A 27,130-nucleotide genomic window follows, 5' to 3' on the forward strand; every position below is an offset into this window, starting at 1 on the left:
AGGCAGGGAGATGAGGGGAAGGCATTGGTGGTGGGAAGGTTGAACTGGTGAAGGAAAGGGGGTGTTCTTTTTATTATACCTGAAACCCAACTACGAACATATTTGTGATCCTGGTGCTTAAATAAAGATCTTAATTTAAAAAAAAGAAAGTGTTATTTCTAGATATATAAATATATAATATTATATATAATATATTATAAATTTTATATTTATAATATATAAATATATAGAAACATCTAGATATGTCTACCAATGCTCTGTGTCAACGAAATCCTGGGATCCCAGGATTAAAATGACGCAGAGTCAGATTTGCAGAAGGCCTGGGGCGGGTGACAGGAACGGGTTTCCACTCCCCCGTGGTCGGCGCCATCTTTCTCCAATCAGGACCCGGAAGCAGTTTCCGCGCCGACCTTTAGTTTCCGGCCCGTATGTGTTGCCTGCGCATGCGCGTGTCACGCACTTCCGCTTCCGGTGGCATTCCAAGCATCCAGGCGTGCTGGAGGAGCAGCAGCAGCAGTTGTGAACCCGGTGACGGCTGTGATCAGGGAGGCGATTGCACTGTGCTAGCAGGCATCGTGAGTGGTGGGTGCATGGATTCAAGGGCTCCTGGAGTCGTTTGGGGGGGAGTGGCAGAATGAACCCACAGAGAGGGCCGGGCTCCTTCCCTCTTCTCTCCCTCCCTCCGCATGCCACAGGGAAATGGCTAGTTCTGGACCCCCCTCCAAATAAAAAAAAATGTCGAGGGAAGAACATGTTGCTTGTCTCGTGGCCCTAGATCATCCCACATGTCCCCCAGGTCTTAGTTGTCTGCGGTGTAGGCCAACTAACTAACTCCCTCGGGTATAGACGAGCCCCCTTTTCCCCCTTTGAACGTGGGTGAGTGGGCACTTGGCTCTGGAGACCCTTGAGTTGGAGTTTTCCTTCCCCCAGCATCACTCTGACCCTTCTTCAATCAGGCACACCTACTAGACCTGCAGGTCTATTTGTGGGGAGATGCATTGAGGACCTGCTTGTAATAAAGTGATGTGCAAACATGCACCCACCCAACCCCCTTTGGGGAAGGGGCCAGGCCCTGGGGGTTGTATGGCAGCCCTCTTTCCTTTAGAAAGTTGACCGGTCCAGTAGACAGGCGCTGGGTTCCAGGGACACCCAGAAATCAGTTTAGTAAAGTGATTTACAGCCCAGCCCTGCTTTGGGGGAGGATATCAGACCCTGGATTCCAGGGAACCCCAGAAATCAGTTTAATAAAGTGACATGCTCCCAGCCCTGCTTTGGGGGAGGATGTCAGGCCCTGGGTTTCAGGGAACCCAGAAATCTGCAAGGCTTTCTTCTTGTCCACGTTCTCTCCCTCTCATCAACCAGAATGACTCATGAATTCACATGACACTGTTCATAATACTGGGTTTCTAATGTTTTTAGGGGAATATTAATAAAATCTTTACAGTCAGCCAGGCTGGAAGTAACACAGGATTATTTTTCAGTTTTGAATAGCTTTATCTTTAAAGTAGCTATAAACAACTTCCTTAGTCTAATAGCTCTTCAAATCTTAATCCTGTTCGATAGCTACTAGTAATATAGAGCTATTTAACTTTAGATTAGAGCTAAAATTTGATTTAAAAAATTCAATTTTTTCATGCTCACTAGGTACATTTTATGTTTCATGGCTTCACATGGCTAGTGGCTACTACATAAAAAATTATAGAATAGTTCTACCTTGAGAAAGAAATACTGTACTGACAATATGGTATAACTTAAAATGAATAAAAAGAAACCTAAGCAGGGATAATCATTTAATAGCATAATAGAGCAAAAAGACTTTGGCAATAATATTAGTTTCTGCCCCTGCTAGGTGTGTATATGTACACACACATTAATTATATATATATACCTTCACAAAGAAATGAATACATTTTTTCCTTGCCTTTTTGTCTATATAACATGCTTTTCTCAACCCACCTATCTCTCATCAGTGTGGATTAAAATCACTTGTGAACTGGTAAAAGGATACAATGGAGACAAAGGACCAGAAGAAACATAGAAAGAAAAATAGTGGGCCCAAAGCTGAAAAGAAAAAGAAAAGACACCTACAAGATCTACAACTTGGAGATGAGGAAGATGCCCGGAAAAGAAACCCCAAAGCTTTTGCCGTGCAGTCTGCTGTGCGGATGGCTCGATCCTTTCACAGGTATGTTAAACTGAAGTCTACTAGTTCTGAGCCCTTTGTTTGTTTGTTTTTGGGTTTTGGGCTATACCTGGAAATGCTCAGGGGTTACTCTTGGCTCTGCACTCAGCAATGAATCCTGACGGTGCTCTAAGGACCATATGGGGTGTCGGGGATCCAAACAGGTTGACCACCTGCAAAGCAAATACCCTACACATTCTACTATTGTTCTAGCCCAGACCCACATACTCTGTAAGCAGATAAAATTTGGGTTCATGATTCTGGTCCAGCTCTGAAGAAACTTTATTATATCCTTTCACTAAAAGAAGAAACTTTCCTATTAGAAGCCACTTTGACGTCTGCACAGTGATTTTTTACTTAGGAGAAAAGCTTGTGATTTTCTTTATAGAATTTATAAGGGGCAAGAGTGAATATGTAGTGATTTGAGTGCATAATTTGCATGCAGGAGGTCCAAGTCCTGGAACCTATGTTATCCCTAATCAGTTACAGAGCTGGGAGTAGAAAGTAGAACCTTAGCACTGTCAGGTGTGTCCCATCTTTCCCCCTCAAAAATATTTTTAAGCTATAAACAGTTGGAGAAGGTGGGTTTATGTATTGTTCCAGACATTTTCCATTTAATTATAATGTGTAACATGAAATGATTTTAATAACTCATTCTATGCAGTGTACTTTATTGATGGCATTTTAGTTCTTTTTTGTGAACAACTCCCACCAAGCAGGGTTCATGGTGTCCAGGGCCACTATGGCCAACCAAGCTGGGCAAGTCAGTATTTGAGCCTGGTGATGCAATATTATGCTGCTTTAGCCCTTTAGTGGCTGAGGTATATGTGGTGACAGGGCTCATTCTAGGGATCTTGTGTGTATGAGGTTTGCATCTCAGCCCCTATTTTTATTTTGTGTGTGTGTGTGTGTGTGTGTGTGTGTGTGTGTGTGTGTGTGTGACAGAAAGACACACAAGTCAGTATTTGAGCCTGGTGATGCAATATTATGCTGCTTTGGCCCTTTAGTGGCTGAGGTATATGTGGTGACAGGGCTCATTCTAGGGACCTTGTGTGTATGAGACTTGCATCTCAGCCCCTATTTTTATTTAGTGTGTGTGTGTGTGTGTATGTCAGAAAGACACAGATAGTTTTGTTTTGGTACGATTTATTTTTTGGTCAGGGGTTACTCCTGACTGTACTCAGAAATCATGCCTGGCACATGTGGTGACAGGGCTCATTCTAGGAATCTTGTGTGTATGAGGCTTGCATCCCAGCCCCTATTTTTAGTGTGTGTGTGTGTGTGTGTGTGTGTGAGAGAGAGAGAGAGAGAGAGAGAGAGAGAGAGAGAGAGAGAGAGAGAGAGAGAGAAAGGAAGGAGGGAGCAAGGGAGAGAGAGAAAGGAAGGAGGGAGCAAGGGGGAGAGAGAGAGTTTTGTTTTGGTAAGGGTTTTTTTTGTTTTTGTTTTTTTGTTTTTGTTTTTGTTTTTTTTGGTCTTTTTGTTAGGGCCACACATGGTCAGGGGTTACTCCTGACTGTACTCAGAAATCATGCCTGGCAGTGCTCAAGGGGCTTAGGATATGTTGGGATCATATGGGATTGAACCCAGACAGCCACATGCAAGGCTAGCACTCTCCCTGCATACACCTAGAAACCAGGTGGTTTTTATCACACAAAGTTTGTTTAGAAAAGCATACACATGGCCAACCTAGATCAATTCTCAGCATCTCATATAATCCCCCGAGCACACCAAGAGTGATCCTTACACAGAAAGATATGGCACAACAAACAAACAAATAAAACAACATCCCAAAAGAGTACCTACTCTAAAAAATTAAATTAAACACACACATAAACAACAGTGAGCAGAGGAGAAGGAAAGGAATATGTGTTCAAGAGAGAATACAAACTCAAAAAGAGCAAACAAGTAAAGAGACAATGGAAGATATGTGTTGAAGGAAGAACACAGGCATGAAGGGCCAAACGGGCTTGGTTAAATTGCTTTCTTCCCAATTTAACCCCAACGCTTCTGCTCTTACTCATTATGATGCACTGCTTCAAACTATTGCAGTTAGCTGGTAATGCTCTCACACTTAAGGTGTGATAAGTTTAGCACTCTTTGTTAAAGCCAGCCTGCTTACCTATATACAATAATGCAGATACTTGGGTTCTCAAGTTAACATTCTGTCCAATGTGTGTTTTACTCTTCTTAAAAATATAATGCTTTCTGGGGCTGGAGAGATAGCATGGAGGTAAGGCATTTGCCTTGCATGCAGAAGGATGGTGGTTCGAATCCCGGCATCCCATATGGTTCCCCCGAGCTTGCCAGGAGCGATTTCTGAGCGTAACCCCTGAGCACTGTCGGGTGTGACTCAAAAACCAATATATATGTAATATTATATACTATTATTATATATATATAATGCTTTCTGTATCTTAAAAGTAAATTTTTTTTTAACAAACAGGACTCAGGACTTGAAGACAAAAAAGCATCACATTCCAGTGGTGGATCGAACTCCTCTAGAGCCTCCACCCATAGTGGTGGTGGTGATGGGGCCTCCAAAAGTTGGAAAGAGCACTTTGATCCGGTGCCTCATTCGGAACTTCACCAGGCAGAAGCTGACAGAGATCAGAGGTCCCGTAACCATCGTGTCAGGTCAGAGGATCTTAACTTTCATGGCAGATATTGAGAGGCATGCATGTCTTGGTCATACGTCTCTTTGATGACTAGGTTTAAATTGATATTATCATTTCATATTAGCCACTTTTACTGAGTTGAGGACAACTTCAGAACAGGATAGATTCCTAGAGATGACCATAATGTGAATACTGTACTTTATTCTGACGCTTTGTGCATCTGCCATGTGGTCTGGCGTGGGAGGAGCTCCTTCACTTACCACTTAGTATCTACTTGCTCTCATGAACCACATTTCTGTGCAAGTGAGGGACTTTTTTTTTTTCTCTTCCTAAGAGAGCTCTGGGAATCTTAAAGTGAGGGGAAATGAAGCAAATTTTCAGAAAAGGGTGATGCTGAAATCTCTTACAGTGACAGTATTACAGTATAATTGGATTGAAGCTTTTCTTCCAGCATTCCTGTCACTCGGTTGATTCAGTTTAGCGAAAATTTGGTAGATTCGGTATGAGGATATTTTGAGCTGCAGTGAGAGCCTGGGAAACTTTCTAGAACTTAGAAGCATTGTCCTGCTGCTGAACACAGGATCATGAGGCACGTATTTATTGACCTATTCTGGGAGGAATTTTCCTTTGAGAACACTTTATCAGATGGATAGACTCTCCTAGTATTTTAAAATTCGGAAATGTAGCAAGAAAACCAAGATGGCATTTATTCTTTCTTATTCAATTCTCCTCTTTAAAAAAAAAAAAACTTATTATACACTCCTGTAAATGTATATAATGCTTTATTAGGTGCAGTTTAAAATAATTGAAATGAATCCATTGCTTGGATTGTTTTAAAATATAACTATTTTTTCCACTTCATAGGTAAAAAACGTCGACTCACCATTATTGAATGTGATTGTGATATTAATATGATGATTGATCTGGCGAAAGTAGCAGATTTGGTAAGTCCAAAAGCATACATTCTTATGGTGATGTAAAGCATTGTGATTGGTTTATCCATGTTGAAAGTAAGTTAAATTTTTTATTAAAAAGGGATATTGAGTATAATTTGTAATATAAAGTAGTATTTCAACTATGATAAAGTAATTGTGCACTGGACTTGTATTCTAAAATCTAAAAACAAACCATGGGACTAAAACCCTAAAGTGAACACAACCAACTAAAACTCATTAAAATACTTACCTGGGCCTGGAGAGATAGCACAGCGGTGTTTGCCTTGCAAGCAGCTGATCCAGAACTAAGGTGGTTGGTTCGAATCCCAGTGTCCCATATGGTCCCCTGTGCCTGCCAGGAGCTATTTCTGAGCAGAGAGCCAGGAGTAACCTCTGAGCACTGCCGGGTGTGGCCCCAAAACAAAAACAAACAAACAAAAAAAAATACTTACCTATACAATATAGTAAGTACCATTTCTTGGGCTTCTACTAGGCACCATGCTAACAGATTTTACAGCAAACTATTGTAATCTCCCAAGGTGCCTTAGATTTATGTGATTATCTCTTCTCCATTTTACATATGTGAAATTGAAGTTCCTTCTGAACATTATATAATACAGGCTTTATTCTTGAAATTTGTTGATTTATAATAGAAATTATTATAGACAGTACTTGCTATATGGGAATTGTACAGTTTTACTTACTATTTACAGAAATGTAAAATGTTTGGGTACTACTTAAATAATTAAGATAAAACACTTTTAATGACTAAAACAAATGTAATCATTATAAAATATGGAATAATAGAAAACTGATTTTGAGATTTTTTTTGGTTTGTTATTTTATTGATTCAGAACTTTGGAGAGCTCTTTGATGAGAAAGCTGTAGATTTTTATCCTTTGTATCAGGAAATTTTTGTTTTGTTTTGTGTTTTGGCCACACCCAGTGACGCTCAGGGGTTACTCCTGACTATGTGCTCAGAAATCACCCCTGGCTTGGGGGACCATATGGGACACGGGATTGAACTGCAGTCTGCCCTAGGCAGATGCCTTACCGCTTGTGCCACCGCTCTGGTCCCTGTATCAGGAAATTAAAATAAAAAATTGTTGTAGATGTTAGAAATGCACTGGGGCCAGGAAGGTGGCGCTAGAGGTAAGGTGTCTGCCTTGCAAGCGGTAGCATAGGACGGACCGCAGACCGCGGTTCGATCCCCCGGCGTCCCATATGGTCCCCCCCTAAGCCAGGGGCGATTTCTGAGCGCATAGCCAGGAGTAACCCCTGAGCGTCAAACGGGTGTGGCCCAAAAACCAAAAAAAAAAAAAAAAAAAGAAATGCACTATTTGAATATCAAAAAGCTAAAGATCACTCAAATTGTGATCATGTAGAGTTACCACTAATAAAAATATGACTCCTTGCTACCACAAAATAATACAAACGTGTTGAACCTAGTTTTCCTTATGTAAAATATCATGTTCATTTTCATGGGCTGAAGAGATAGCATGGAGGTAGGACATTTGCCTTGCATACAGAAGGATGGTGATTCTAATCCCGGCATCCCACGTGGTTCCCCAAGCCTGCCAGGAGTGATTTCTGAGCGTAGAGCCAGTAGTAACCCCGGGGTGCTGCCGGGTGTGACCCAAAAACCAAAAAGTATTTATATATATTATGTTAATTTTCAAAGCATACATAGGTTGAAAATGATGCCTTTCATATACATCTAAGATTTAAAAACAGCTGTACTTAGAAAAAATATGGAATATTATAATTGTAAAAAAGGACACACAGTGCTTGCCTTCTTTTGTTCTGACCACTAGTGTCAATCCCTCACAGCAGTCTACCTCCCAATATGTATACAAGGGACCGCTTAACTCTTTTTTTAAAACAGACATTATTAGGGCTGGAGCAATAATACAGCAGATATTTAAAATGAAGAACACAATATTATGTTTACTTTTTTAACTTAGTATATATTTGCCCTTTTTTAATGTATCTCTGAGACATATTGACAAGATGTCTGACTGAACAGATTGTCAATATATTTGGAGGTACATTAATACTATTTCTCAACTTCCTTTAATTACATGGTATTTCGCTGGATGTGCCATTATTTAGCTAACCTGTCATTGCTTGGTTCTGGGCTATGATAAACTCTCCTAAGCTAGAGCAAAGGCATACGTCTAATGGGTTTGTGTTTGCATACTACATGTGTCATTGGAGGAAGACCAGCCTTCACTTTGGTTTACTAAGACTCTTGGCTGCGGAATTCTTGGCAACCTACTCTTCGAACCAATTGATCTTCGAACCAATTGCTTTCAGCATGGCACTTCTGGTGTCTAATGGGGTAGAGAAATATTCTACAGCTAGCCCTCTAATTCCTCTTAGTATTTTAGTATCGTTGGAGAACCTCTTCTTGCTGATGTGAACCTCTGATCCACATGCAAACAGCAAGGTCAGGAAGTAATTATTTTAGGCTTTGTAGGGTTTTTTTTTTTTTTTCAGCTACTTTGCAATTGCAGCACAAAGTCACTGTTGACAATATAAATGAGCTGATACAACTGTGTTTGTATAAAACTATAGTTATAGAAAAAGTGTATTTGGCCCGATGGCTGAATTCCTTGTAGTCTCTTGTGGATCGCTTCCTTGAGAATCTGCATCTTCTCTTTCAGGTTTTGATGCTCATAGATGCCAGCTTTGGATTCGAAATGGAAACATTTGAGTTTCTAAACATCTGCCAAGTACATGGCTTTCCTAAAATTATGGGTGTCCTCACGCATCTGGATTCCTTCAAATACAACAAACAGCTAAAGAAGACCAAGAAGCGATTAAAACACAGGTTTTGGACAGAAGTCTACCCAGTAAGGAAGAGAATTGATTACTGAAGAATAACCATTATTTTTTAAAAAACAGAATGAGTAGAAGAGATTATACTTTACCTCAGAGCTCTTGAGTTTCCTTTGTATATTTGTTCACAATCACTGGAATATTGTCCAAAGATACTCTATTCCAGATCCTTTGGTATCTCATTTGTCTTTGTATCTTTCAGTACCTACTGTGTTTGATTTTTTTTGGGGGGGGGCCATACTCGGGGGTCATTCCTGGCTTGGGGGACCATATGGGACTCCGGGGAATTGAACCACGGTCTGTCCTAGGTTAGCACGTGCAAGGCAAATGCCCTACCACTTGAGCCACCGCTCCGGCCCCCGACAGTGTTTGATTTAACTGTCAATAAAGTCATGATTCAGGGTTCTACTGAAGTTCTCGGAGAACAGTAATATTTGTACACAAATACTGTCACTCCTCTTTTCCACCATTGTTGCTCTTGAGGCACAGATTTTATGCAGTGTTCAGAAGCGTCGCTGCCACGTTCATATAATAATTCCAGATAGATGCAATTGCCTGGCCAGAGAACATTCTTAGAATGAAAGGTACTTTCAGTTCTGCTTCTACAAAACCCATTCTGATTGAGTTCTGAAAGAGGCTAGAGAACTTGACACATGCACAGTTGAAAATTTCTGTTCGTTAGGATTGCTTATTTAGAAGCCTTTATTTTGATTAGTATTAATAAGAATTTAATAGAATTTTTTTTGTTTTTGCTATTTAGGGTGCCAAACTGTTCTACCTCTCTGGAATGGTACATGGAGAATATCAAAACCAAGAAATTCACAACCTGGGACGTTTTATTACAGTTATGAAGTTTAGACCTCTTACATGGCAAACCTCGCATCCTTATATCCTGGCAGACAGGTAAAAAGTTAATGTAAATCTTTTTCATAGCCCATGTATTTGAAAACTAAAAAGATTAGGAAAAAAAGAACTTTGGGGCCAGGAAGGTGGCGCTAGAGGTAAGGAGTCTGCCTTGCAAGCGCTAGCCAAGGATCGGACCTCGGTTCGATCCCTGGCGTCCCATATGGTCCCCCCAAGCCAGGGGCGATTTCTGAGCACATAGCCAGGAGTAACCTCTGAGCGTCAAATGGGTATGGCCCAAAAATCAAAAAAAAAAAAAAAAAAAAGAAAAAAAGAACTTTAATGGTATCTTTATGTGTTTTAAACAGTGGAGAACAAACACCTTTTTTTTTTTTTGTATTATATTGTGCCTTCAGGATTGAATAAACTGTAAAGCCTTGAGGAAAATGGGAGAATTTTGAAATATAGTTTATAGAATGTTACTTCACTGTCCTTTTTCAACAATATTTTTTCAGCAATACTGTCTTTGTACTAGACTGCTCCTGTCACTCAGATCTACCCGGTGCCTCAAGAATCAGATCCACATAAAATCTTTAAATCAAAGTTAAATCCTTTTCCACAGGGGTTTTATTTACTTTTTCCCAGTCTGGGTTTGTGTTAATTCCCACCTTTGCTGTCATAGATATAGATATAGATACATAGGTACATAGATATAGATATAGATAGATATATGTATGTCATATATATAACATATACCTAGATATATGTATGTCATATATATAACATATACATTATAAATATATAACATATATATATATATCACATTGGGCTTAACAGTGGTATCATTTTGGGTTTTTTTGCTCCTTTTTCATTGTAGATGACAAACTGCTCTTTTTTTTTTCCCTGAATTTTCTAAACATTGTGTATAGTGAACTAAAGATGGATCATTGATACATGAAACAGGATATATAGAAAATTTGGTGTTTATTTCTGCTATGTGATTTTTTCCCCCCTAGGATGGAAGATTTGACAAACCCAGAAGATATTCGAACAAATAACAAGTGTGACCGAAAGGTGTCTCTTTATGGTTATTTAAGAGGAGCTCACTTGAAGAATAAAAGCCAAATTCACGTGCCAGGTATTTATTTGCTGTCTAATTCATTATATTTGTAGAATTCTTTTTTTTTTTTTTTTTTTTTTTTTTTTTTTGGTTTTTGGGCCACACCCGGTAACACTCAGGGGTTACTCCAGGCTATGCGCTCAGAAGTTGCTCCTGGCTTGGGGGACCATATGGGACACCGGGGGATCGAACCGCGGTCCGTCCAAGGCTAGCGCAGGCAAGGCAGGCGCACCTTACCTTTAGCGCCACCGACCGGCCCCATTTGTAGAATTCCTGTGATGACTTATTTATCAAGAAAGCTGCAAAGTGGGTGCTAGAGAAATGGCTCAGAGTGTGTGCATTGTATGCAGGAGACCCAAATTCAATCCCCAATACCATGTGGTCCCTTTAGCAGTAGGCTAGGGAGTTCTTTCCCCCTTCCCTACCATACCTTCCCCCAGAAGAGAAACAGATTCATAAGGTAGAGCCATCTTATTAGAGGTTTGGTTTTGTTTTAGCTCAGGGTTTACTCCTGCCTCTGCTGCACCAGGGATCATTCCTAGCAGGGATAAGGGGATGATATGAGGTTCTGAGGTTGGAACCCAGGCCAGCCTCAGGCAAGGCTAGCACCCTACTCACACTGTACTATGCCCCAACCCCTTTCGTAGGTTTTAAGAGTCATCCTTGACATAGCCAGAGCATAGTTTAAATTGATCAAGTTCTCGTTGCTTAGAATGATTTAACAAAAGAGACACAATGTCGGTGTCAAATGATACCCTTATTACTTGTTGAAGTCTTCCAGCTGTTCATCATTTCTATTGAGGGTTGATCAACTCGCTAGACATTGTTCATATGTTCCTCTTCCAGGGGTAGGGGATTTTGCTGTGAGTGACGTTAGTTTCCTCCCTGACCCCTGTGCACTTCCTGAACAACAAAAGAAGCGCTGTTTGAATGAGAAGGAGAAGTTGGTTTATGCCCCTCTTTCTGGAGTTGGTGGTGTGCTTTATGACAAAGATGCTGTCTATGTCGACCTTGGTGGCAGCCACGGCTTCCAGGAATCGGTAAGAGAAAAATCACAGGAGTTAAATACTCAGTCAACCTTTTATTCACTGCAACATTGCACATTTGTTCACATGAGTGACAAAGACCCTGATGTGTATTATAAATATACGGATTACTTGGTCGTACCAAGTAGAAAGTTTGTTTGATCTGTCATACCTCTGTGCTGTTCAGTTGCATAGAGATTTCATATCTCCAGTACAAGTAGTTTATATATATAATATATATATATATCATATATATATATTATATATATATACACACAAATGACTATTCTTTGGTTCTTTTCTGTTTCTCTGAAAATACATATGATTTGTTACATGTTAAAAATACATGCAAATACATATGTGAGGTATTTCTTGGGTTAGAGTAAAGGCTTTTTCAGTTCTTTAAAGGTATTTGAGAATGTGACCATTCTAGTATCTATGGTCTGTCATTTTACAGTTGTGCAGCATCTTTTATATGAATATACCCAGTGTACTGAAACCACCTTGGGGACATCATGAAGCCAACTTCCCCTGGCTCAGCTGATGTTAGCATCCTCAAACTCAGTTTTGTTTACTGTAAGAAGTCTCTTCAAAGTCAGATTTTGGATCAAAGCATAGCAATTTTAAAAGATTCCTTATTATAATACAGGGCTTTTGTTTGTTTTATTTTGGGGCCACATCTGGCAGTGTTCAGGGCTTACTCCAGGCTCTGCACTCAAAGATCTCTCCTGGTGAGCCTTAGGGACCTTCAGAGATCCCAGGAAGTGAACCTGGGTCAGTTGCATACAAGGCAAGTGCCTATCCACTGTATTATCTTTCCAACATTTATGGCTTTTTAAAGTTTTTTTAATTAAAAGCTTTTGAGACAGTAAAAAGCATTCCCAGGAAGTATGTTTAGGATAATTTTGTGAAACTGCTTGAAACTAATAAGTCTTGTTTGCATTCAGAATCTTTGTGTGTTTTTCACTTGTCCTTTCTTGATGGTCTTACAGGATGAGGTGAGGCCCACGCATGAACTGGTCCAGAATCTTATTTCTACTCATTCCACCATTGATGCCAAAATGGCTTCAAGTAGAGTGACACTTTTTTCTGATTCCAAACCCTTGGGGTCCGAGGATATAGATAATCAAGGGTAAGTTTGGTGTTTTTATATTAAATCAGAGTTGGTTATATCACACTTCTGATATCATAACACATTTCAATGGAATTCATTCCAAGTTTTTGTTTACTTCGATTTATAAGGTCTCTTTATGTAACATTACATGGAAGAACTTTCTTCAGATAATACATAGAAATCAGTTTTGACAGACCTCAGATATTCCTCAGATGTCATGAAACATTTCCTACCAATTTCTCTCTTTTTCTCCTTAGGAGATGTAAGACCACTTAACTATCTTGCAGTATCCAAAAAGTTTTTCAAATGGCACATACATGTATGAAAGTTTTACAGAGATAATGTTACAAAATCTCTAATGGGTTGATGCCCATTAAATGTCTGACTCATGAAGTTTGAGTTTGGATTTTAGAATTTGATTTCCACATAAAGAGGTATATTGGTTTTATTGACATGATTTATGACTCTCAGTATGTATCAAGAATGATGCAATTGGGGGCCAGAGAGAGAGCGTGGAGGTAGGGCATTTGCCTTGCATGCAGAAGGATAGTGGTTCGAATCCCGGCATTCCATATGGTCCCCTGAGCCTCCCAGGAGCAATTTCTGAGGGTAGAGCCAGGAGTAACCTCTGAGCACGGCCAGTGTGATCCAAAACCCCAAAAAGGATATTTAAAAAAAAAAAGAATGATGCAATTATGTAGTTTATAATTTGTTATAATGTGTATAATGAGAAAAACTGGAGGTGGGGAGGTTTGCCTTCTAGTAGGTGGTGTGACATGGTAATTGACTATAAGAGGCCACCTGCCTAGTTTGGGAAAATCAGTCTGAACTTCCATTTCATAATAGCCCAGAAAAGTGAGTGTTAATGATTAAATATGATTATTTACATACACTGCTTAATTAACATGGCAAATAAGAATTATTCACTTCAGGATCCCCATTATTTTGATTTGCTATGTTTTTATTTTTAAAGCTATTCTGTAGTCATGTTGTCTTTTCTATATTCTTTTTACCATAGTTAGAGTCACAACTGATATAAGGCATTTATATTCATATAGTCATTGTTGTAATCATTTCCTTTTTTTCTATATTCTTTGCATATAGTCATCGTTTTGCTATTGATCTATTCTAAGTTAGCCATTCTCTTTTAGTTAATTTTCCCCCATAGTTTTATATACCTTCTTATAATATTTTTTAGCCCTTGATCTTGAATTTTGATGATTCTTTGTCAAATAATTCTCTCTCAGAATTTGGGAGAAAATAGTTCCCGGAACCCTGTGGATTCGCAAATCCTTGCATTCTCAAGTTAATTGCATATTATCTACACATGTGTTTCTAGGTTGTGAATAATATCTAAATTGAATTGAATAGGAAATAAAAATGATCAGAAAAAATTTCTGGTTATGTCCAGTACAGTTGGGATCATTATATGTGTAATTTCAGCCTAAACCTTGAATTCACAGTGTGAAAACTACAAATGACAGAGAAGTGGCCCGCTGTACTACATGGTGTTTTCAATATTCTTGTTATTTTTTTAATATTTGTTGTTATGTTTTAACTAACATTTGTTAGTATACTTCTGTGGTATCACAGTAGACTATTAACGTATTACAAAAAATTCCATTTGCTGTTATATCCCACTATTATCACGAGCCTTTCCAGTAACCATATTATATCTCCATTCTCTGTGCTGTGTCCTTTCAGCATATTCCTCTTGGCTTTTGTTCACTTGACTGTTTTCTCACACACATGCTCAGATTTTCCAACCTTACCTGTTCATTGCCCTTTTTTTTTGGGGGGGGGGTGCTATACCTGGTGGCGCTCAGGGGTTACTCCTGGCTATGTGCTCAGAAATCACTCCTGGCTTAGGGGACCATATGAGACGCAGGGGGATTGAACCGCGATCCGTCCTAAGCTAGTGTGGGCAACACAGATGCCTTACAGCTTGTGCCACCGCTCCGGCACCTGTTCTTTGCCTTTGAGCCTAAAGTTAACCATGATTCTAAGAATCATCTGTTGCAAGTGTGGAAACAACCAGTCTTCTAAATAGTTATTAAGTTCTCATTTCCTCCTAAGTAGACAACTGGCCTGCAGTGCCAGAGATTAGCTGGGTCACCAGGTCTCCAGGGCCATCTCACCAATGTTGGGTATTCTCTAGGGCTGTTCTAAATGGTGCTCAGGGACCATGTGGGACCATGTGGGGTCGGGAATTACACCTAGCCTTGATATGTAGCTTTATTTCTTGTACTTCCTCACTTCCCTTCTAAACATTGTTCCCTTATGTTTAGCCCTTTACTCAAGGTTATTTCTGTATTTTCCTTATAATTTCTTTTGAAGGGAACTGTATGTGAGTTTTCTTATTTTTTTCAAGATATGAATCATCAAAAGGATGCATTAGAAGGTATCATTAAAACGAGTGCCGTGGGCTGGAGAGGTAGATAGTACAGGTGTTAAGATTTAAGCTTTCCTTCCCTAAATCAATCCCAATTTGTTCTTTGTACCACATACGCCCCTCCCCCTGGGCACTGCTAGGAGTGGTTCCTGAGCATCGCCAGATATGGCCCAAAATTTTCCCAAAATAAATAATATAACCACTCCTACTCCTCATTGCTATTTGTAGATATTTGCCAAATGAACACATTTTGCTTTTACTGGTAATATAGGTTATTGATGCCAAAAGAGGAACAGCATGTGGATCTGAAAACCGGACGAGTTCGTCGGAAAGCTGTTTTTGGCGATGAAGATGAGGAGTCTGGAGAGAGCGAGAATGAAGATGAAGAAATGTCTGAAGGCGACAGATTGGAAAATGACTCTAGTGATGATGAGACAGAAGAGGAGGAAGATGTCGAAATGCCTGATAAAAACTGTGTGACCAGAAATCGTGTCAAACGGCTGAAGCTTGAAGAGATGGAAGAAGACACTGAGGTGGATTTGCCCGCATTTGCTGATAGTGATGATGACCTGGAGAGGGGCACAGAGGAAGGAGAAGCAGAGGAAGCTGATGAAAACAGTGAAGAGGATTCCTGTGTAGAATCTAAGCTTCTTCGAGAAGGTGATAAGCCAGGACAGCTACAGACTAGTCGCTTGAGGGACAGTCTGAATCCAGAGAAGTCTTTAACAGTGCAAAAAGCAACCCAGGCCGTTTCAGATTCAGGTCATTGTACAGCTGAAGAGGCATTTGCTTCTGAAGAGGAATCTGAAGAAAGTTCTTCTCCCAGTGCGGAGGAAGAGGATTCAGAAAATGAAGAAGCTGATGAGGAAAAGTTTACGAAGCCTTCTCGAGTAATCGGTGATCAGAAACTGGGGTCAGAGGATGAGACCAGTGATGTAGAAGATTTACTCAAAGAGGAAGATGATTACAAGGAAGAAAAGAACTATTCTATAGAAACTTCAGGTATGATTCCGTGTAAAGCCTTTATAAACTTGGCATTGAAAATGTTTTTCCAAATAGAACATTTATGGGGCTGGAGCCATAGCACAGCGGCAGGGCCTTTGCCTTGCATGCAGCCAACCCAAGACGGACCCAGTTTGGTTCCCGACATCCCATATGGTCCCCAAGCCTGCCAGGATCAATTTCTGAGCACGGAGCCAGGAGTAATCCCTGAGTGCCACCTGGCGTAGCCCAAAAATAAAACAAAACAAAACAAAACAAAAAACAAATAGAACATAGATATTTGGAGATGTGCTCTTTTGGAGGTATGTTAACTGTTCAAATACCATATCATATTACAGGATTTTAAGATGAATGAAAAGTGACCTTAAGGGCAGATTAACAGATATAACCTGTAATGGTGTTGGTCTTTTTCAGGATCCCTCAAGTGGAAGGAAGATCTTTCCAGGAAGGCAGCTGAGGCCTTTCTGAGGCAACAGCAGACAACACCAAACCTTCGAAAGCTCATTTATGGGACAGGTAAAAAGAGCTCTTGTTTAGATCCAGAAACATTTGGTTTCTTACAGTTTTCTGGAATGGCGTTTTAGAAAATTGGTTAGAGAATTTGGTTATTGCTTTTGTTCGCTATAAAATATTCCCAACTGTCCCTTTTTATTTGGCAGATGTTTTTAGATCAGTAGCTCATGAAATAGTCATATAAAATAGTTATAAAGTAAATAACCATAAAAGAGTCATATAAAATAGAATGATGGATTTGCCATAAAGCATTATTTTAGAGTACTGCCTGATATGCATTTTGTAGCTCCCATACAGAGTCCTTGAGAATTTTGAGGGTATAATTTAGTACCCAAAGAATATTGGTCCATTAAAGGTGTTTTGTATAAATGGATGATTTTATAATACAATTTTATATTACGTTAAAATATTATATTTTAATATATAAAATACTTATATTTTATATTATATTACCACATAATGAGTATAGTGGCAGGCATGTAAGCTAAAAGTATGGATTAGTATGTTATGATTTCCAGTCAGATTCTGCCGTTTTTCTCTTCAGGAAAATTCTGTGATAATCAGTTTTTACACAGAGAATTGGAATTGCTCCTAACTTCTAATATTCCGCCTTCTTCATAAATCCATGCTGCTCTCCTTGCGGGGGCCAGAAGACCTCTAGTCGTCCTGTTCCCTGACATTTCTGTCCAATGTCTGTTGTATTCAGACATACATATGCATCAAACAGGGTCGATCAGTCTTGAGTGGTCTGGGTGTAGATTCGTTCTGACTTTTCCATCATGGTGGTTTCTTTAGTGACAGAGGAAAATGAAGAAGATGATGACAATGGGGAAGAGCTTGGAGGGTTGTTCCGGGTCAGCCAGCCTGCCAGAGAGTGTAAGCACAAGGCTGATTCTTTGGACTGCTCCAGATTTCAGGTGGAAGCCCCCCATGATTGGGATTTAGAGGAGGTAAGGTTAAGTGTAAAGAGTTTGTTGGCCATTATGAAAATTCAGGAATTGTTCTAAAACTATATTGTCTACCTGTTATTAGCTACCTTTGTTTGTTTGTTTGTTTTTGATTATTGGGTCACACTTAGTGGCACTTGGGTTTACTCTTAGCTCTGCACTCGGAAATTACTCCTGGCAGGCTCAGCACCATATGAGATGCCAGGGATTGAACAGGGTCAGTCATGTGCAAGGCAAACGCCCTACCCACTCTACTGTCATTTGACCTCAGGTTTTTTTGTTTTTTTGTTTTTTTTTTGGTTTTTGGGTCATACCCGGCCACGCTCAGGGGGTTACTCCTGGCTCCATGCTCAGAAATCGCTCCTGGCAGGCTCAGGGGACCATATGGGATGCCGGGATTTGAACCACTGACCTTCCACATGAAAGGCAAACGCCTAACCTCCATGCTATCTCTCCGGCCCCAGCTTCTTATTTTAATAACAGTAAATTTCTTCAGAGATTAAAACAAATACTTGCACCCTGAGTAATTAATTCAGATTTTGGGGGGCCAGAGAGATTGTACAACAGATATAATGTTTATTTGCATGTAGCTGACCTGGGTTCAATCCCTGACACCATATAGGTTTCCCTGATCCCATCAGGAGTGATCCCTGAGCACTGCTAGATGATGCCCCAAGCCAAAAAATATACCCACAAAGTATTTGCATTTGGATTTTTCCACATCCTCGTTAATACTTGGTTGTAAATTACTTATATCCATTTTGAAATAGTATCTCACTACAGTTCTTCTTTTCCTTTGCCTGATGGCTAGTAATATCAAGCAAGTTTTTATGTGGCCATTTAAATGTCATTTTGAAATAGATTAACAATACTTGGTCCTGATAAGGTTGTGTTGGCCCTTGCAACACTGTCTTTTTTACTTGTCCCTATATCTCATTGCCTCCACTTCCAGCACATATTCTCTCCTGAATACATATTCCTCCCCCACCTCACCCCCCATTCACTATCTTTCAAAATAATTTTTGTTCGGGACCGGGCGGTGGCGCTAGAGGTAAGGTGCCTGCCTTACCTGCGCTAGCCTTGGACGGACCGCGGTTCGATCCCCCGGCATCCCATATGGTCCCCCAAGCCAGGAGCGACTTCTGAGCACATAGCCAGGAGTAACCCCTGAGCGTCACCGGGTGTGGCCCAAAAACCAAAATAATAATAATAATAATAATAATAATAATAATTTTTGTTCAATATTTCTTGAACACATTTTGGTCATGGCTAATGTTTTCCATACACCGCCTCACTCTCAATTTTCTCCAAAGTATTAACTGCATTAGCTAGCTGACATGTGAAGCTGAGTGGTCTAGGGCTAGAGACATGGTATAGTGGTTAAGGTAATTGTCCAGTAATAGTTCATGGTTTGTTTGTGGCTGTATCATACGCAGTTGGATACATGGACTCAGTACCTTCTTCTTTCTGTATTGTCCATAGAAAGTCCATTGATGGTTTCCATTTGTAATCCTGCAAGGGACATGCTTTTACCTTTATGAGTTGCAATTTTGTTTTCTTGCTGGATCATATAATAAATCTGTCTTTAATTTTCAGTCCCCACTATTTTTCATAGTGCCTGTGCCTATTTCTGTTACTGGTAGGCCCAGACCTGTAGGAGAGGAGGCTCTGGAAAAGGTGGCAGGAGCCAGAAGTCTGGCAAGTAATTTCCCAGCAATCTGACAGGCAAAGGCAGCAGTGGCAGGGTCTTCTCTCTTCCCCCTCCCACACTTCAGCCCAGGGGGTTATATGGGACAACTGGTATTCTGCAGCTGTTACAAGGGGCAGGCTTCTGTTAACTGACATCTTCACCCATAAAGGGATAGTACCTGCTTATGGCTGACCAGGGGCCATAGTGTCTCCTTTTCCTTATAGTTTTTATTCCTACCAACAGTACAAAAACGGTTTTGGTTTCCTAGTAGTCATTCTAACAGGTATAAGGTTTAGCTTTGGTTTGCATTTCCCTGAATATTAACCGACGTTAAACATCTTCTCATGTATTTGTTGGACCACCCATATGCTTACTATTTCTAAGGAACATTTGTTTTGATGAATGGCTAGAACATATCCATTAAATGCTGCCTTTTCTCTGTTAGGTTATGAACAGTATCAGAGATTGCTTTGTGACTGGAAAGTGGGAAGAGGATAAAGATGCAGCCAAAGTCTTAGCAGACGATGGTAAGTAAAAGCCCAGAAAATAAAGAGCAAATAAATTAATAGAAGTTTGGGATTGACAGTTCAGTGTCTCACTGTCAGAACTCACTGAGTCCATATGCAAACGTGTGCACTGTCATTTGGTTTCTCTTGCCCTAGAGGAGCTCTATGGTGACTTTGAAGACTTGGAAACGGGGGATGTGCACAAGGGAAAACCAGACTCAGCTTCTCAGGTATGACTTCCATGCCAGCCCCCAACCACTGCCCCTTGACACTGTGCTCTGTATGTTCTGAGAGTGTCCCACAGTAGAAAATAAAATCTTGGGGCCGGAGAGATAGCAAAGTGGTAAGGCATTTGCCTTGTAAGCAGCCAACCCAGGACCAATGGTGGTTCGAATCTCGGCATCCCATATGGTCCCCCGAGCCAGTCAGGAACTATTTCTGAGCACAAAGCCAGGAGTAACCTCTGAGCATCACTGGGTGTGCCCCCCCCCCCCAAAAAGAAAAATCCTGGAGCCCTAAGCAATAATAGTACAGCAGGTAAGGTGCTTGCCTTGTACACAACCAACTCAGATTTGATCCCTAGCATCCCATCCTAGTCCCCCACCCAAGTGCAGAGGTAGGAGTAACCCCTTCGTGCCATGAAGTGGGGCCCCAAACCCCTCCCCCCCAAAAAATAATCTTATCCGTTAGATTGCAGACTAAATAGATTTCCAAGAAAATATTGGGAGTGGGTAGAAATCTATTAACCTTTTGGTACCTACTACCCTTGTCATGAATCTTCAGTCATTAAAATTTTAACTCCTGGATTTTGTCTTCTCTCCACTCTTCGCTTTCTTATCCTACCCCCTTCTGTCTTAACAGAGATGGGAACTTACCAAGGGGTTTCAGGTGACTAAGGGCCCCTCCTGGCAATTTTCTGACAACCAGACCACTGATTCAATTTGAGGGCCCAAGAATGTGTGTTGATGCTTGGTGAAGTGTTGGTGATCAGTGCTAGGGATTACCCCTTGCCCCTCAAAGGTTCCTGGAGCCCTCCAACAAAGCTGCACCCAGTCTCTTGGGGACTCTGACTTAGGGGCCGAACCTGGTCAGCTGCTTACAAGGCAGCACTTTAACCCTTTATACTATCTCTCCAGCCCCTTTTATTCTTTTCTCAAATTTAAGTGCCTTTAAAAAAAAAAAAATGAATTCCCTGCTTCTCCCCAGAATTTCTTTAGAATTGTTTTGGAGTATCTGAACTGGGGACATTTGCTATTCTTTTTTATCCATGTTTGCTCTTCCCAGCAAGTTTAAAGAATGCAATTACTTGCAATGTATTCTAAATGTCTCTTGTCTCTTGGACCTGGAATATACACCAAAGGTTATATTTTGTTTCAATCCTTCTATGTTTAAAGGAAGATACAGAGGAAGAAGTCCAAGAAGAAATCGACCCCAATGAAGAAGAAGATGCCAAGAAAAAACATTTGGATAAGAAGAGAAAATTGAAGGAGTTGTTTGATGCTGAATATGATGAGGGCGAGAGTACATATTTTGATGATCTTAAAGGAGAAATGCATAAGCAAGCACAGGTAAGAGAGAATTCACTTCCTGTAAGCTTTATTTCTTGGCTGTTGTAGTGAATATGCAACTTTGCATATGTTTCTGCTCCCTGAACTGCTTCTGTGCCTCACTTTGGGACTCCTAGATCAAGGTACAGTATATACAGCATCATGTAATTATTTCTTCCGTCAAAAACTCACCAGAAAAATCAGTGCATGTTTTGTGCCAAGAATTAAGTGCTGAGGAAGCAGAAATGGCTGAGACACAACCACCACTTTGGAGAAGCTCTCAGTGTAGTAATTGAGACGCCATATTTAATTAAAAGCAACACTGCCTTAGCATTCTGGTGACCGGTAACTGGAACCATAATTAAATCATTTGAATGTGCAGATAATTCTTGCCCTCTGTTGCTTTGCAACACCACTGCTCTCTGGGGAAAGATCCTCTGAAAACCCTCTTGGTTAGAATTCAGAGCATACCTTGAGTGTACTGTCAGGAGTGGACATAGAGGTAATGTGTTGCCCCTGCTTCAGATGCTGAGCTGGCTGTTTTGAGCTGAACAAGACATGTAGGACTTTAAAAAAGTACATATGGCTGTAAACACTGGTAGAGTTTCTTCATGATTGTTTACTTTTTAGAAAATTAGGAAACTCAACAGCTTAGAAGTAAAATAAGAAGGAAATATTCAAGTGTTTTGAAGAGTGAAACAGTTGAAAAGAAAACTGTTTGAAGAATGTTTTTGATCAGTGTTGTGGATTCTTCATAGTTTTAATATTTAATTTATCTGGAGACAGTGGTTATGACATTTCCTGAACAAACTAAAGAGCATCCCTATCATTTTTAATTAGGATAAGATATAAGTAATTTTATTTATAGTTCCTTTATTTAATATTCATTCCTTTATGTTAATCTAGCATTTAAGAAAGGTAACAACAGTTGCAGGTTTTTTACTGTTTGTGTATTTTTTTCCCCTTCACTCACAATAGCTTAATCGAGCAGAATTTGAAGATCAAGATGATGATGCTAGAGTCCAGTATGAGGGTTTTCGACCTGGGATGTATGTTCGAATTGAGATAGAAAACGTCCCTTGTGAATTCGTGCTTAACTTTGACCCACATTACCCAATTATTTTGGGTGGTTTGGGCAATAGTGAAGGCAACGTTGGCTATGTGCAGGTAGGTCCCTAGGCAACCTGCGCTTGTCAAGTAAGATTCTTTTGGGATAAGACCCCACCAGTAATCTTCCTGAAATCTTTCTTCCATTCAGATGCGTCTGAAGAAGCATCGTTGGTATAAAAAAATCCTAAAGTCTCGAGATCCAATCATTCTTTCTGTAGGGTGGAGGAGATTTCAAACCATCCCGCTGTATTATATCGAAGACCACAATGGAAGACAGAGGCTCCTGAAATACACGCCACAGCACATGCACTGTGGAGCAACATTTTGGGGTAAATAGGATGGGAATGTCATGGTTTTAGCCAGTGGTCCTCAAACTACGGCCCACAGGCCACATACTGTATTTGTTCCTGTTTGGTTTCTTCACTTCAAAATAAGATAGATGCAGTGTGCATAGGAATTTGTTCATAGTTTTTGTTTTTACCACAGTCCAGCCCTCTAACGATCTGAGGACCGTGAACTGGGCCCCCCGTTTAAAAAGTTTGAGGACCACTAGATTAAACCATTTGGGATTTAGATAATAATTTTTCTGTTTGCTTTTATATTTCATATTTTTGTCTTTTGTTTTTAGATTAAAAGTGTAAAACAATGCAAAATGATCTGATTTACTTCTTTTCTTGCCTCCTTTCCCGCCTTTTCTTGAAGGTCCCATCACTCCTCAAGGAACTGGATTCTTGGCCATACAGTCTGTCAGTGGCACAGTGGTAAATAAATACTTCAGATATTTTTATTTTGTGCAATATATGGAATAGTTACTTGATGATTTACATATTTAGTTTTAGAGTATATAGCACATTTCTGTCCATTTTTTTTCCATTTGTATTTTGGAACTTTTTTAAAAAATAAGTAGGGGGGCGGAGAGATAGCATGGAGGTAAGGCGTTTGCCTTTCATGCAGAAGGTTGGTGGTTCGAATCCCGGTATCTCATATGATTCCCCTGGGCCTGCCAGGGGCGATTTCTGAGCGTAGAGCCAGGAATAAACCCTGAGTGCTGCCTGGTATGACCCAGAAACCAAAAACCAAAAAAAAAAAAAAAAAAATCTAAGTAGTATTTGACTAAGCTATAGGACTATACTAGGATCTGAAGAGACTTTTGTTTCAGCCAAATATGAGCTACCCCTACTAATGCTAATTTTTGCGTTCACAATCTTTATTTCATCAACCAGAGCAGCTTTTATTAGCACCCATTTAACAGAATGTTGTTGGTTTTATTTGTGTGTGTTTTATATATATGTGCATTATAATTTGTTAATATTATAGCAAATAGTTTCATTGTTTAGATCATCTTTCTTGGCTAATTGTAAGTGAAATACACTGTTAGCTTATTGCATAAAAGAAAATTTACTTTTGTTTTTCTGATATTCTTATAACTTGGGATTCCTTTTTAGCCAGATTTCCGGATAGCTGCCACAGGAGTTGTCCTTGATCTGGATAAATCCATAAAAATTGTGAAAAAATTAAAACTCACTGGTTTTCCATTTAAAATTTTCAAGAATACATCATTCATTAAGGTCTGTATATCCATGTTTTATTTATGACTTATTAAAGGAGGAATGCACTATGCTTCTAACTAAGAAAAGTTCTAACTTTTTTTAAATATATCTTCTATAAACTATTGAATATTTTTGGTTCACCTTTATATTTGTCATTATTGAGAAATTGCTCAGAAATCTACAGTAAAGGAAAATATTCCCGAATTGGGGCTATTTTGTATTCCTTATAAAATAGCAACGAGCAATCTCTGTAGAAAATTTTGTTAGAAATAATTCTGTTAAAAACAGTTAAAATAAGCATTATGTGTTCTTAAAGTACAAAATAATATCCACTAGCATTATTCTACTAGCTCTGTTTTTTGAGTGTATCGCCTGATACAGTTTAGGCTGCAGTGTAGAACCTTGTATGATGATAACTAAGGCTTTCTGTGCCAATTATTTCTAGCAACTATCCTTTCTTTCTCAGTGATAAGCTAAGCATGCAAATGGGCCCTAGTAAAGTCTTAATTAATACTAATTAGGGAGGTTAAGCAGAATTGTCTTCTTTATGAAGCAGTAATTCCACTTGGGGAAATTAGTATATCTTTATTTTTTTAAATCACCTTTTAATGAGGGTTGTTTTGTTGGGAAGGGGGTGGATTTTGTTGGGTTTTTTATTTGTTACTAGGTAAGTTTTGAGGTTACACCCAGAAGTTCTTGGGGCTTACTCCTGGCTCTGTACTCAGGAGACCTCCTGGCAATGCTCAGCAGACCAGGAATTAAGCCCCTCTGATTGGCTATATGTAAAGTAAGTGCGCTAACACCCCTTCTCCCCCATACTATCTTTGGTTTTCAGTAAATTTTAAATTTTTAACTGAGATAGTATGTCTGAACCAAGAGATAAGGTTTCTAATTTTAAGGATTATGTTTGTGTTTTCTTATATCTGTAGGGAATGTTTAATTCTGCCTTGGAAGTAGCAAAATTTGAAGGTGCTGTGATTCGAACTGTCAGTGGAATAAGAGGACAGATCAAGAAAGCCCTCCGGGCTCCAGAAGGAGCATTCCGGGCTAGCTTTGAGGATAAGTTACTGATGAGTGGTAAATATCCTATGTGGTGTATCCTTAATACCTTCTTAACCTTTCATCATTGATTTCTAGCCAGTATGGATTAAAGCTTGTAATTCAGATCTTTAACAAATAGACAGTTATATCTCCTCCCATTTGGATCATTTTCTGCATTATGCTGAGGCATATAATGTCTGAGGCTATTTGGTTCATAACCAGTAAATGTTTTGTGATATATATGAGTACTACACTTACTTTGTAACCACAAGGGAAATTTAGGGTGAACGATTTGTTCTTTTGTTTGGCAAGTTGACATGTATGTTCTTTTGAAAATGTTAAAGCCAATTTCCTCTCTTTCCAGATATCGTCTTCATGAGAACTTGGTATCCTGTTTCCATCCCAGCATTCTATAATCCAGTAACATCTTTGTTGAAACCAGTTGGTGAAAAAGATACTTGGTCAGGAATGCGGACAACTGGTCAACTACGACTTGCCCAGGGTATCAAACTAAAGGCCAACAAGGATTCTCTATATAAGGTACAGTCACATATAAACCGAAAAAATAGGAGTTCTCCAAATGTTTTCTGTGCTCTAAACTTACAAGTAGAAAGTCTGACAGTACGTTTACTTGAACATGTTGCATATTCATGGACTCTTTTGAAAGGAACACAGGAAAGTAAGAATTGTGGTTTTCTGTGGATTGGAAAAGAGACTCGAAACATTTGAACTAGTATTTCCACCTTACACATGCATTGCTTTTTAAAATGATGCTTTTTTATTAAAAAATTGTGGATTTGGAAGAAAGTTAAAAGAATTGTTGTTAAATTGTTAACATAGACACAGGAAAGTCTTAATTAATCCACTTGGATTTAAACTCATCCAAGCCACCATTACTTGAAACAGACAGTTGCCAGCAGGACAGATGTTCTCCCTTGGGCCTCTCCAGTCACCGATACTCAATGGTAGCCACTGTCTCCTGGCACAAATCACTTCTGCCTACTTTGGAATATTATGTATACTCTGTTGCTTGGCATCTTTTGGTTTTAGAAGATTAATTTGTGTTCTTAAGACATTTGTTGGTTATCATGGTCAAGTAGATTTCTTCACTGTAAACAGTTTCCAGTTTTGGACCACTACAAATGCTTTTCTGAACATTTTGGAAGACCTGTTGAGTGTTCGTGTATACACATTTCTGTTACATAGATTCGTAAAGTTACAGGATATTCCTGTGTTCAACCTTAATACATGATGCCTATGGCATTCTGAAGTTATGCTATGTAAGTAAACGCCCACCAATTGCTTATCAGAGTTCTATTTACTTTACATCCCCATCATTAGTTGGTTTTATCAATTTTTTTCTTAAATTCTCATATTCATTTAGATTATTATCTTTAAGACCTTATTTGTTGTCATATATAAGAAAATGTTTTATAGTAAACTACTTTTTCAGTAAAAAAAATTCATAAAATTTTGAGTCCTCTTTCAAAATATGCTTTGGTCATACTGTCCAGCCTATTGGTATTTTCTCTTTTTAAAGGAGAATTATTTCATTTCTTTATTATCCTAGAAAGCATATTGATATGATAATATCTTTACAAATGTAGAATAATAATATATCAAATATATACTAATAATATATATTACAGCACCAGAAATGGCTCTTACATAGTTGAGCTTACATAGTCTAAGGCGAAACTGTCAACTCATCATTAACTATGTCAAAGGCAGAATTTTGCAATAAAAAATAAGAATTTTGTACATCTCAGTTTAGGTATAGAACTTACTAGACTACTTGAAAAAAATGAGGTATGGGGTAAAGTGTGGTTTGGTGCCTGCTTTGCATGTAGTAGGCCCGGAGTTTAATCCCTAGCACTCCAAAAAAAGGATGTTGAATGTTGTGAATGTTTTGCCTCCATCTGTTGTGCAACTCTCACCTTTTTTTTATCAATTAGCCTTTTATTGGAAACCCTAAAATTATGAGGGATTACTATGATAGGGTTATTCTGCTGTTAAGAGGAAGAACCATAAGATAGACTGGTAGAACAGAAAAAAAAGTAATTATTCTTATTAGGCTAGATAAAAAATAACAGTGCTGTAGAGACAGCTTAATTTTCCATTAAAAGAATATTTTAGTGCTGGAGAATTAGTACCCGG

At 39.3% G+C, this 27,130-nt stretch overlaps 1 protein-coding gene across 1 annotated transcript in view; it reads left to right on the forward strand.

The window, feature by feature from the left end:
• Positions 1–512: 512 nt before the first annotated feature.
• The window catches only part of BMS1 (BMS1 ribosome biogenesis factor), a 28,112-nt gene continuing 1,494 nt past the window's right edge, over positions 513–27,130 (forward strand). Inside the window, exons 1-21 of the mRNA XM_049764589.1 lie at positions 513–528; positions 1,971–2,185; positions 4,626–4,816; positions 5,662–5,741; positions 8,399–8,587; positions 9,334–9,476; positions 10,433–10,554; positions 11,383–11,576; positions 12,554–12,693; positions 15,339–16,069; positions 16,484–16,585; positions 17,378–17,532; positions 19,665–19,746; positions 19,882–19,955; positions 21,120–21,293; positions 22,251–22,439; positions 22,531–22,711; positions 23,085–23,143; positions 23,828–23,950; positions 24,862–25,009; positions 25,338–25,513. Of these exons, the coding sequence (XP_049620546.1) occupies positions 2,010–2,185; positions 4,626–4,816; positions 5,662–5,741; positions 8,399–8,587; positions 9,334–9,476; positions 10,433–10,554; positions 11,383–11,576; positions 12,554–12,693; positions 15,339–16,069; positions 16,484–16,585; positions 17,378–17,532; positions 19,665–19,746; positions 19,882–19,955; positions 21,120–21,293; positions 22,251–22,439; positions 22,531–22,711; positions 23,085–23,143; positions 23,828–23,950; positions 24,862–25,009; positions 25,338–25,513 (3,429 nt within the window). The 5' untranslated portion in view covers positions 513–528; positions 1,971–2,009. The remainder of the gene's footprint in view (positions 529–1,970; positions 2,186–4,625; positions 4,817–5,661; positions 5,742–8,398; positions 8,588–9,333; positions 9,477–10,432; positions 10,555–11,382; positions 11,577–12,553; positions 12,694–15,338; positions 16,070–16,483; positions 16,586–17,377; positions 17,533–19,664; positions 19,747–19,881; positions 19,956–21,119; positions 21,294–22,250; positions 22,440–22,530; positions 22,712–23,084; positions 23,144–23,827; positions 23,951–24,861; positions 25,010–25,337; positions 25,514–27,130) is intronic.

Source organism: Suncus etruscus, chromosome 17 (assembly GCF_024139225.1).
Source record: "Suncus etruscus isolate mSunEtr1 chromosome 17, mSunEtr1.pri.cur, whole genome shotgun sequence".
NCBI lineage: Eukaryota > Metazoa > Chordata > Mammalia > Eulipotyphla > Soricidae > Suncus > Suncus etruscus.